Below are 12380 nucleotides of genomic sequence, written 5' to 3' on the forward strand. Positions count from 1 at the left end.
GTGTGTGTGTGTGTGTGTGTGTGTGTGTGTGTGTGTGTGTGACGGAGTTTCGCTCTTGTTACCCAGGCTGGAGTGCAATGGCGCGATCTCGGCTCACCGCAACCTCCGCCTCCTGGGTTCAGGCAATTCTCCTGCCTCAGCCTCCTGAGTAGCTGGGATTACAGGCACGCGCCACCATGCCCAGCTAATTTTTTGTATTTTTAGTAGAGATGGGGTTTCACCATGTTGACCAGGATGGTCTCGATCTGTTGACCTCGTGATCCACCCGCCTCGGCCTCCCAAAGAGCTGGGATTACAGGGGTGAGCCACCGCGCCCCACTTTATGGCTTCTTTCTATTGACGCCTTTTGGGAATGAGGAGCAACAGGCTTCCGTCTCCTCATCCTCAGCCCCCTCAACTCGTCTGTTCTCCCAGAAACCCTATAACATATTCCATCTCCCCAGTTTTGCTTGTGCTTGAAAAGTAGGCCCGAGATAACAGTCTTAGGAACACAGTGATTTCTCCTGGCTTTTTGCTTGTTTGTTTGTGTAAAGAGCAACTTCGAGAAGGGTATAAGGAGTCTGAAAAAGAGAACAAATTGCTTTCCTAGACTCACCAAGACTGCTCCCCCTAGAAAATGCACTCTCAGGCCGGGCACGGTGGCTCATGCCTGTAATCCCAGCACTTTTGGAGGCTGAGGCAGGTGGATCACGAGGTCAAGAGATCGAGACCATCCTGCTCAACATGGTGAAACCCCGTCTCTACTAAAAATACAAAAAATTAGCTGGGCATGGTGGCACGCGCCTGTAATCCCAGCTACTCAGGAGGCTGAGGCAGGAGAATTGCCCGAACCTAGGAGGCGGAGGTTGCGGTGAGCCGAGATCGTGCCATTGCACTCCAGCCTGGGTAACAAGAGCGAAACTCTGTCTCAAAAAAAAAAAAAAAACAAAAAGAAAATGCACTCTCCTCCCCAAAGCCCGCCCCCTCACAGGAGGGAGCGTTTTTCTTTTGGGCAAACCTGCTCCTTGGGAGAGGAGGTGGCAAAACCTGTTTGAAGATGAGGTTACCTCCCTTCCACACCTCCCTCCTTGGAGGCCGGAACTACCTCAGCTGACACAAAAAAGGTAAAGAAGTCTTGGGGGCTGGGATACCCAGCTCCCCAACAACTTTCAGGTGTTTAAAGAAGAAGACAGGAAGACCTGTGAAGATGGGAACCATACAAGAGGCAGGAAAAAAGACCTTAGATGTTGGGTAAGTAAGATCTTGGCTCACTTGATTAGAAACAGAATAAACAGTCCTCAGAGACTCTCACCACCCAGCTCTTACTGGGTCAAATCTCAGGTTCCTCAAGGAGACAAGACTCTTAGAGAATTTGCAGAGAAGGGATGAGGGTGGTTTTAGGTAGGAAATGTCAGGATGGTGTGGAAATAGGGAACAGGGGAATCCAGGATAAATCCCTGGTTTAAAAATAAAGGAAGTGGCCGGGAGTGGTGGCTCAAGCCTGTAATCCCAGCACTTTGGGAGGCCGAGGCGGGTGGATCACGAGGTCAACAGATCGAGACCATCCTGGTCAACATGGTGAAACCCCATCTCTACTAAAAATAAAAAAATTAGCTGGGCATGGTGGCGCACGCCTGTAGTCCCAGCTGCTCAGGAGGCTGAGGCAGGAGAATTGCCTGAACCCAGAAGGCAGAGGTTGCAGTGAGCGGAGATCGCGCCATTGCGCTCCAGCCTGCGTAACAACAGCGAAACTCCGTCTCAAAAAAAATAAAAAACAAAAATAAAATAAAGGAAGTTTCTGTAACATGTTGTATCTGATAAATCTGCCTGTGTTCTTTATTCTCTAACCCTCACCCTCCAGAATGACCATCAGGAAAGCTGAACCAGAACTGACTTTAGGTCCAGGGTCTCGTTCCCGGCACATCTTTCTTCTTACCTTTTTTCCCCACACCTCCACCTAGGCTGTGTTTTCCCTTAGCCACACCCCAGCACGGTGGAGGAAAGGCAGGCCTGACTAGCTGCCGTCTTGCCCAACTTTGCTCAGTGATAGTTGGGTGGGTGTAGCTGGGTTCCAGCCAATTGTAATGTGGGACATCTCTCACCCCCACTTCATAGGTGGAGCAAGTTCTGTAGAGGTAAATATGACTAACTTTATATTCCATCCGCCCTCTGCTCCCAAACCCATCAGTAGGCAATCTAGTAAGTGGTGACAGTGAAAGAAATACCTTTGTAGGAGGCAAGAGATCTGAGTGCCTTTGAAGGCCTACTCTCTGCTCTCTGTCTCAATTACTGTTCTTCATCATTCCAATTCTTCTTACCTACTTTCAGTTCCCTTACTCTTTTCTTCTTGGGGGTCTGTCTTAGGGTCAGGGAGAGTGGAGAAGCAGCAGAACTAGGAGCAGCCCTGAGACGTGGGGAATTGGAGCTGAAGGAGGAATGGCAGGATGAAGAATTCCCTAGGTGAGATCGTGTGAGGGCGGCTGGGAGAAGGAAGGGATGGGCAGCTCACGCCTGTAATCCCAGCAGTTTGGGAGGCCGAGGCGGGTGGATCACCTGAGGTCAGGAGTTTGAGACAAGGCTGACCAACATGATGAAATCCCATCTCTACTAAAAATACAAAATTAGCCAGGCGTGGTGGCGCATGCCTGTTGTCCCAGCTTCTTTGGAGGCTGAGGCAGGAGGATTGCTTGAACTCGGGAGGCAGAGGTTGCAGTGAGCTGAGATTGCACCATTGTACTCCAACCTGTGCAACAAGAGTGAAACTCTGTCTCAAAAACAACAAAACCAGCCCAGGCGTGGTGGCTCACGCCTGTAATCCCAGCACTTTGGGAGGCTGAGGCAGGTGGATCACGAAGTCAAGAGATCGAGACCATCCTGGTCAACATGGTGAAACCCCGCCTCTACTAAAAATACAAAAAATTAGCTGGGCATGGTGGCGCATGCCTGTAATCCCAGCTACTCAGGAGGCCGAGGCAGGAGAATTGCCTGAACCCAGGAGGCGGAGGTTGCAGTGAGCCGAGATTGCGCCATTGCACTCCAGCCTGGGTAACTAGAGCGAAACTCCGTCTCAAAAAAAAAAAACAACAACAAAACCAAACGCACAAAAAAACAAACAAATGGATGCAAGGATGGTGAATTAGGACTTGAAGTAAAAAAATTCTAAAAAGGAAAACAGGCCAGGCATAGTGGCTCATGCCTATAATCCCAGCATTTTGGGAGGCCAAGGCAGGTGGATCACTTGAGCTCAGAAGTTCAAGACTACTCTGGGCAACATGGCAAAAACCCATCTCTACCAAAATACAAAATTTAGCCAGGCATGGTAGTGCACGCCTGTAGTCCCAGCTACTTGGGAGGCTGAGGTGGGAGGATCACTAGAGCCCTGGAGGTAGAGGCTGCAGTGAGCCATGATTGTGCCACTGCATTCTAGCCTGGGCAAAGAGTGAGACCCTATCTCAAAAACAATAAAAAAAGAAAGCAGATGTGGTAAAATCATGGCCAGGAGAGAGAAACTATATACTGAGTCCCAGCTTGATGCCTTTGGTGTATATCTCTGCCCCCTTTTAATCTCTTTCCCTCTAGATTGCTTCCTGAGGAGGTTGGACCTTCTGAAGATCCTGAAGAGCCTAAAGGAGACTCACAGGCAGGTAGGTCAAATAGAAACCAGGCCTCAAGTTCTTTTTTCTTTTTTCTTTCTTTTTTTATTTTTGAGACAGTCTCGCTCTATCGCCAGGCTGGAGTGCAATGGCACAATCCCAGCTCACTGCAACTTCCGTTTTCCGGTTTCAAGTAATTCTCCTGCCTCAGCCTCCGGAGTAGCTGGGACTACAGGCACGGACCACCATGCCTGGCTAATTTTTTTTGTATTTTTTTAGTAGAGACGGGGTTTCATCATGTTGGTCAGAGTGGTCTCAATCTCTTGACCTCATGATCCACCCGCCTCGGACTCCTAAAGTGCTGGGATTACAGGCATGAGCCACCGCACCCGGCCTCAAGTACTTGATTCTAGTCCAGTGAAGGCCTGTGCCACCTCTGTCCCCTTACAGTTCCGTTTCTCCCTTTCCCAAATGTCCCCTGTGTCCATCTTCAGAGTTCACCCCCTATTATCACTGTCACATACAAAGAATTCTAGCCCTCTTGGCCCCCAACACACACGTCCATCTGGGTCCTCTTTTTCCTCCTTTCTCCAACCGCAGGTACCCCCCTCACTTTAGCCCTGTGTGGCCAGCGCCCCATGCGGAAGCGTCTTTCTGCCCCAGAGTTGCGACTGAGTCTGACTAAGGGGCCTGGAAATGATGGAGTTTCGCCCACCCAATCTGCACCTTCCTCTCCTGATGGGAGTTCTGACCTGGAAGTAGACGAATTAGAGACACCTTCAGACTCGGAGCAGCTGGACAGTGGACATGAATTTGAATGGGAAGGTGGGAAGCAAACCAGAGGACCCAGAGCTGGTAGAAGTAGAGGCTAGCACTAAAGGATCAGGATGGACTTAATGGGACTGCAGTTAGAACTAATCAAGTGGGGAGAGCACCGGGCGCGGTGGCTCACGCCTGTAATCCCAGCACTTTGGGAGGCAGAGGCAGGCGGATCAGGAGGTCAACAGATCAAGACCATCCTGGCCAACATGGTGAAACCCCGTCTCTACTAAAAATACAAAAATTAGCTGGGCATGGTGGCACGTGCCTGTAATCCCAGCTACTTGGGAGGCTGAGGCAGGAGAATTGCTTGAACCCAGGAAGCGGAGGTTGCAGTGAGCTGAGATCGTGCCACTACACTCCAGCCTGGCACCTGGTGACGGAGTGAAACTCTGTCTCAAAAAAAAAAAAAAAAGGTGGGGACCAAGAGCTACCGTCAGCAAAATTAGTTTCCTCAAATGAAAGAGTAGGGCTTATAGGTCCAAAGTGAGAGTAGTCATAGAAGGAGAGGGGAGCCCTTGGTTTATTAAGGAAAATTTAATTGAATGCCTGCTATATACTATCATGTATAGGACTGGGGTTATAAAGATGAATAAGAGAGGCCCTACAGGGAATTATCTGCTTAGTAGGAAATAAACATATATACAAATAATTGCAGTTAAAGGTTATGATCTATATATGTATAGGGTACAGTGTAGGCAGGGAGAAGGAAAAGGTCACTTCTGCCTGAGAGATGTTAGGAAAGGCTTTGTGAAGGAGGTGATTCTGAGCTGAGTGTTGAAAGCTGAAGCTGGCCAGGCATGGTGGCTCACTCCTGTAACCCCAGCACTTTGGGAGGCCAAGGCGGGTGGATCACTAGGTCAGGAGTTTGAGACCAGCCTGACCAACATGGTGAAACCCCATCTCTACTGAAAATACAAAAATTAGCCAGGCATTGTGGCACACGCCTATAATCCCAGCTACTCAGGAGGCTGTGACAGGAGAATTGCTTGAACCCAGGAGGCGGAGGTTGCAGTGAGCCGAGATCACATCACTGCACTCCAACCTGGGTGATAGAGCGAGACTCCATCTCCAAAAAAAAAAAAAAAAGAAAGCTGAGGCTGGTGGTTATCAGGTAGTTGAAGACAGGGCATTCTAAGTAGAAGAAGCAGAAGAAACAAAGCAATACTATGGCATGTTGGGGAATTCAAAGTATGAAGCATGACGATTTTAATATGAAGGGCTGGGAGGTGAAGAGAGAATGACAAAAGATAGTGCTGCTATCTTTTGCTAGGGTTAAGTAGGCGAAGGTCAAACCATGGAAGCCCTTGCTGCCATGCTGAGGAGTTTAGGTTTTATCTTTTTTTTTTTGAGATGGAGTTTCGCTCTTGTTACCCAGGCTGGAGTGCAATGGCGCGATCTCGGCTCACCACAACCTCCGCCTCCTGGGTTCAGGCAATTCTCCTGCCTCAGCCTCCTGAGTAGCTGGGATTACAGGCACTCACCACCATGCCCAGCTAATTTTTTATAGTTTTAGTAGAGATGGGGTTTCACCATGTTGACCATGATGGTCTCGATCTCTTGACCTTATGATCCACCCGCCTCAGCCTCCCAAAGTGCTGGGATTACAGGCTTGAGCCACCGCGCCCGGCCAATTTTATTATTTTTGTCGCCCAGGCTGTTCTCAAACTCCTGGCTTCAAGCAATCCTTCTGTCTTGGCTTCCCAAAGTGCTGGGATTACAGGCATGAGCCACTGAGCACAGCCTTGAGTTCCCTTTTAGATCTGGTGACTTGTTAATGACAAGGAGACACACAGTGAAGACATACACTCTGGGCATTTAGGGATGCTCGAGTTAGGGCAGCAGCTGGGGTTAGAGGCTGGGCACAGTGGCTCCTGCCTGTAATCCCAGCACTTTGGGAAGCCAAGGCAGGTGGATTGCTTTGAGCTTAGGAATTCAAGAACAGAGTGGCATGGCGAAACCCTGTTTAAAAAAAAAAAAAAAAAATTAGCTGGGCATGGTGGTGTGTGCCTGTGTCCCAGCTTCACAAAAACCTGAGACTGAAGAATCACTTAAGCCCAGGAAGGGGAGGTTGCAGTGAGCTGAGATTGCACCACTGTATTCCAGCCTGGGCAAAAGAGTGAGACTGCCTCAAAGGAAAAAAAAAAGAAGCCTGGGTTAGAGAGGCAAATTTGGGAGTCATTTCCTTACTGGTGGAATTAAAGACATGGGACTAGATGAACTGATCTAGGGAAAATCATTTAAAGAAAGAATCTCAAAAGGCCAGGTGCAGCGGCTCATGCCTGTAATCCCAGCACTTTGGAAGGCCAAGGCGGGTAGATCACCTGAGGCCAGGAGTTTGAGACCAGCCTGGCCAACATGGTGAACCTCCATTTCTACTAAAAATGCACAAATTAGCTGGACGTGGTGGCAGCTGCCTGTAATCTCAGCTACTCGGGAGGCTGAGGCAGGAGAAATGCTTGAACCCGGGAGATGGAGGTTGCAGTGAGCCAAGATCTCACCATTGCACTCCAGCCTGGGCAACAAAGGGAGACTGTCTACATACATACATACATACATACATACATACATACATACATACAATAACCAGACTATTAGAAATAAAAGGCATAACTTTAAAAAAATAAAAAAAGACTCAAAAAATACCTGATACTGCTAAGGGTCATAGTGCAGGGTCATCCAAAGTCCATCATCGGCCGGGCGCAGTGGCTCACGCCTGTAATCCCAGAACTTTGGGAGGCCAAGGCAGGTAGATCACGAGGTCAAGAGATCGAAACCATCCTGGTCAACAAACTCCGTCTCTACTAAAAATACAAAAATTAGCTGGGCGTGGTGGCACGCGCCTGTAGTCCCAGCTACTCGGGAGGCTGAGGCAGGAGAATTGCCTGAACCCAGGAGGCGGAGGTTGCAGTGAGCCGAGATCGCACCATTGCACACCAGCCTGGGTAACAACAGTGAAACTCTGTCTCAGAAAAAAACAGCAACAAAAAGAAACAAAGTCCATCATCTAGTGAAAAGGTGAGGATAGTGAGTCACAGGAGAAAGAAACCAGCAAGATATTGGGCTGATTGGGCAAAACAGGGCTAAAGAGTCAAGGAAAAGGCCGAGTATGGTGGCTCACGCCTGTAATCCCAGCACTTTGGGAGGCTGAGGTGGACAGATGGCTTGAGCTCAGGAATTTGACACCAGCCTGGGCAACATGGTACAACTCTGTCTCTACCAAAACATTAGCGGAGCGTGGTAGCGTGTGCCTATGGTTCCAGCTACTCAGGAGGCTGAGGTGGGAGGATCACTTGAGCCTGGGAGGCAGAAGTTGCAGTGAGCCATGATTGTGCCACTGCACTCCAACCTGGGTGACAGAGTGAGACTCCATCTCAAAAACAAAAAAAAATGAATCAAGGAAATAATCAAGGAGTGACAGATTAGAGTAACAAACTAGGAATCTGAGGAAGTTACAAGAAACTGAAGGCAGGAAATCTACCTTGCTGATCCTTCCCCAACCCTCTCTTTTAGATGAGTTACCCCGGGCAGACGGTCTGGGCGCCAGTGAGGCAGCTGAAAGGCTGGGCCAAGGCTGTATGTGGGATGTGGCTGGAGAAGATGGACATCACTGGAGGGTTTTCCGAATGGGACCACGGGAGCAGCGTGTGGACATGACTGTCATTGAACCCTATAAGAAAGTCCTGTCTCATGGAGGTAATGGCTAGCATAAACAGAGGGGTAAGAGCTATGGCTTTTTTTTTGAGACAGAGTTTCACTCTTGTTTCTCAGGCTGGAGTGCAATAGCGGGATCTCGGCTCACCGCAACCTCCATCTCCTGGGTTCAAGCAATTCTCCTGCCTCAGCCTCCTGAGTAGCTGGGACTACAGGCATGCGCCACCATGCCCAGCTAATTTTTTGTATTTTTAGTAGAGATGGGGTTTCACCATATTGAGCAGGATGGTCTTGATGTCTTGACCTCATGATCCACCCATCTTGGCCTCCCAAAGTGCTGGGATTATAGGCGTGAGCCACCAGGCCCGGCCGAGCTATGGCTTCTTAAATAAAATGCCTAAGCTGGAGACTCAGTCATTGATCCAAAATCTATCCTGTAGCTTCCAGAGACCCTCAGAGTCCCTCAACTTAAACAGATGTACTATCTGTCAATACATATTTGTTGACTAAATGAATTTTCGCCTTACACTCTCCAGGTTACCACGGTGATGGCCTCAATGCTGTCATCCTTTTTGCTTCCTGTTATCTACCCAGAAGCAGTGTCCCCAACTACACCTACATCATGGAACACCTGTTTAGGTGAGGAGGGAGGCCTGAAGAGCTACAGGGCCGTGTTAGCGGGGCGGGGGGCACCGAAGTGAAAAAGAACTCCTTCAAAGATCAGTAGCTAGTTGGAGAGTCTATAGTAACGTTCCCTGTCGCTCCTGCAACTCTCAGCACATATTTTCCCTGCAATTTCATCCGCCCAGGTATATGGTGGGAACGCTGGAGCTGCTAGTAGCTGAAAATTACCTGCTTGTTCATTTGAGTGGAGGCACAAGCAGGGCCCAAGTTCCACCTCTGAGCTGGATACGCCAGTGTTACCGCACCCTGGATCGGCGGTGAGACCTGGGACGAGAAGGCTACAACTCTCGCTCTCTCATTGTTTTTCCCACCTTTCCATTCTTTCTTCTTCCATTTAGTCCCTTCCTGTTTTCTTTATCCTACGTTCTTTTCCCAGCTTTTTTGTTTTCTGTCCTCTCTTGGAGTCAGAGATTTAGTTTCAAATCCTGCCATTATCCACATTACCATTTACTAGCTGTCTGGCTTTGGACAAGTCACTTAACATCTCTGGGCTTCAGCTTTTTTGTTTTGTGTGTGCATGCGTGTGTGTGCGTGTGTGTGTGCGCGCGTGTGTATGTGTGTTTTGAGACAGGGTCTGGCTTTGGACAAGTCACTTAACCTCTCTGGGCTTCAGCTTCTTTTTTGTTTTGTGTGTGTGTGCATGCGTGTGTGTGTGCACGCGCGTGTGTGTGCGCGCGTGCATGTGTGTGTGTGTGTGTGTGTTTTGAGACAGGGTCTGGCTCTGTCATCCAGACTGGAGTACAGCAGCACAATCTCGGCTCATTGCCACCTCTGCCTCCCAGGCTCAAGTGATCCTCCCACCTCAAGCCTCCCAAGTAGCTGGGACTACAGGCATCGGCTACCATGCCCGGCTAACTTTTGTATTTTTTGTAGAGATGGAGTTTTGCCACTTTTCCCAGGCTTGTCTCAAACTCCTGATCTCAAGCAATCTGCCCACCTCCCGAAGTGCTGGGATTACAGGCATGAGCCACTGCCCCTGGCCGCTTCAGCTTCTTCATCTGTAAAATGGCAATGATTATACGTTTGCCACTGGGTATTTGTGAAAATCGAGTAAATTAGTGTGGCATATTGCCTGGCACACAGAAAGCACTCTTCCTCTTCTCTCTCAGTCTTGCCATTTATTTCCTGTTCCACACCTCCATTGTCTTCTTCTCGGACTTCGTCACTGACCTACGTGTCTCCTCTGTTGCCCAGGCTGCAGTGCAGTGGCGTGATCTTGGCTCACTGCAACCTCTGCCTCCCTGGCTCAAGTCATCCTCCCACCTTGGCCTCCCAAGTAGCTTGGACCACAGGTGTGCACCACCACCACGCCTAGCTAATTTTTCTATCCTTTTCTGTTAGAGACAGGGTTTTGCCATGTTTCTCAGGCCAGTCTTAAACTCCTGAGCTCAGGCGATTGCCTGCCTTGGCCTCCCAAAGTGCTGGGATTATAAGCCTGAGCCACTGAGCCTGGCCCTATGTCTTCTTTTTCTTTTCAGGTTTTTTTTTTTCCACCCCCCTTTGGTTTTCCCCCATCTCCCTTTGCTCACTTTTCTCTTCTTGTCTCCCTTCTTCTTTTCCTCCTTGATGGTCTTCTTCCACCTAGCATTTTATAAGTAGTCTTGGTCATAGAGCGATGGAGAAGCAAAATGAACTTATGTGAGGGTCGGGCACAAGAGGGAAATGGAGCAGAAAAAGACCAGGCTGAGGGATTCTGAAAGGAGAGTTTTTTTAAAATGAGGATCATGGAGGGCTAACTAAGATGGGTGGAGCTGAGATTACAGCTAATGGAATGGGGATTAGACCCAAGTGCCAGATAAATCTAGAAAATGGAGAAGTGAAGGAAATTACAGTACAGAAAACAGTTCCACGTGATCTTCACACATAAAAGCGGAAGAAGAAATAGGATGATCTCATGTTCTTTCTTAGGCTGCGAAAAAACCTGCGAGCCCTGGTGGTTGTGCACGCTACGTGGTATGTGAAGGCATTTCTGGCCCTGCTTCGGCCCTTCATCAGGTACTAGCCCTAGGAACAAGGACTCCCTTCTCCTTCTCCACATTTTCAAAATCAAGATTAAGAAGATCTTTCTCCACCTTGATTCTCTCTAGCACTCTACTACATTTTTCTTTGCAAGGATTTTTGGGAACCCTCTCCCAATATGAAACAGTTGCTTTATTCTCTCTTTTCAGTTCCAAATTCACACGAAAAATCCGTTTTCTGGACAGCCTGGAGGAGCTGGCCCAACTCATATCCCTGGATCAAGTCCACATCCCTGAAGCTGTCAGACGGTGAGTTTCACACTTAAGGATAAAGCTTTGGGGGTGGGATGTGTAAAGCCAACCTTACTTTTTTAATGCCTTGGGGGACATGCAACAGAACAAAAAGATAGAGGCCCTGCTTTTGGGTGCTTCAGTATATATGGGAAAACTGCAAACACCCAGAGAAGAAATGAAGGACACTACTGCATCGCACAAGAATAAATGAAAAAACACCTATACATCTAAGTGCAGAGGCAACAAGGAATAATCACAGCGCAGAGGAGATTCGGCCTGGCCCTAGGAATTAGGAAGAGATGTGTTGGCAGCGAACAGATGAGATCCCAGGGGAGGAGAGGGTGCTAGGGAGCAAAAGTGCTCAATGATGACTCAACCCAAGCATCTAGCTCTTCCAATTCACCTGGCTTGTCTCCCCAGACGAGAATGTAAAACCCAAGTCCTGCCCCTGAACCACTTCTCTCTCCCTCTCCCTCTCCTAGGCTGGACCGGGATCTCCATGGCTCAGGAGGGACCTAGCACAGGACTGGATAAAGGGCCTTAGAACCAAGTAAAGATGCTGATCTGCCTGCACCCGAATCCCAGAAACATCTGAACTGTTTTGTAAATCATCTTATCCCCAACCTCAGTACCAGCTCAGTACCACCGGTCTTCACTTCTCAGTGGGATTTCGTCCTTTGCATGACCCTGCCTTCAGCTGGGCCTTGAGACTGGGAAGCTGTTCTGCTGGGTGACTTTCATTCCAGCTGTTGGGGTGGAAGGCTGAGTGTAGGGTCATTTCGTATGGGATATACCGAGCTGTGGGTTTTAATCCTGCTTTCGCTGTAGAACCTTGGGCAAATACCTTCATCTTTTTGGGTCCTCATTTTCTTCCTCTCTAACTGGAGGGGCTGTGATCTTCCACCTTGGATGGAAGAGGCTGACTTGACAGTCAGCCTGCCTGCTGGGAGCCAGGAGAGTCAGCTCATTAAATCTTGAAGAACCGCGGTATGCCCTTTTTCCTTCTAAGTCCTGTCTGCTGCCTGTGAGCCTGGGAAGGAGTGCTTTCAAAACCTTTATATTTGCCCTCTCGAGTAAACTGAGATCTGTAGAGGCTAATAAACTGCGATGAGACTTTTAAGCTCTGCTCCAAAGATGTGAGCGACTCTTTCACCACCCCTTGCATCAAAATCCTTCTTTCGGTTCTGGCACTGAGTTCTTGCCACAGAGGTTTCTTTCTTTTTTTTTTTTTTGAGACGGAGTTTCGCCCTTGTTACCCAGACTGGAGTGCAATGGCGCGATCTCGGCTCACCGCAACCTCCGCCTCCTGGGTTCAGGCAATTCTCCTGCCTCAGCCTCCTGAGTAGCTGGGATTACAGGCACGTGCCCCCATGCCCAGCTAATTTTTTGTATTTTTAGT

The 12380-nt window shown here is 48.9% G+C and overlaps 1 protein-coding gene across 2 annotated transcripts; it reads left to right on the forward strand.

Moving 5' to 3' along the window:
• Nucleotides 1–1091: 1091 nt before the first annotated feature.
• BNIPL (BCL2 interacting protein like) lies at nt 1092–12101 on the forward strand. Of its 2 annotated transcripts, XM_035279357.3 has the most exons (10): nt 1092–1230; nt 2344–2439; nt 3559–3623; nt 4173–4397; nt 7905–8087; nt 8582–8684; nt 8855–8986; nt 10638–10724; nt 10898–10996; nt 11464–12101. In XM_035279357.3, exons 1-10 carry the CDS (start codon nt 1187–1189, stop codon nt 11498–11500), a joined length of 1071 nt encoding a protein of 356 aa, XP_035135248.2. In that variant the 5' UTR covers nt 1092–1186; the 3' UTR covers nt 11501–12101. The 2 variants fall into 2 exon arrangements, with proteins under 2 accessions (XP_035135248.2, XP_035135249.2); XM_035279358.3 differs by lacking the exon at nt 8855–8986.
• Nucleotides 12102–12380: the final 279 nt, after the last annotated feature.

This window comes from Callithrix jacchus, chromosome 18 (genome assembly GCF_049354715.1).
Source record: "Callithrix jacchus isolate 240 chromosome 18, calJac240_pri, whole genome shotgun sequence".
NCBI lineage: Eukaryota > Metazoa > Chordata > Mammalia > Primates > Cebidae > Callithrix > Callithrix jacchus.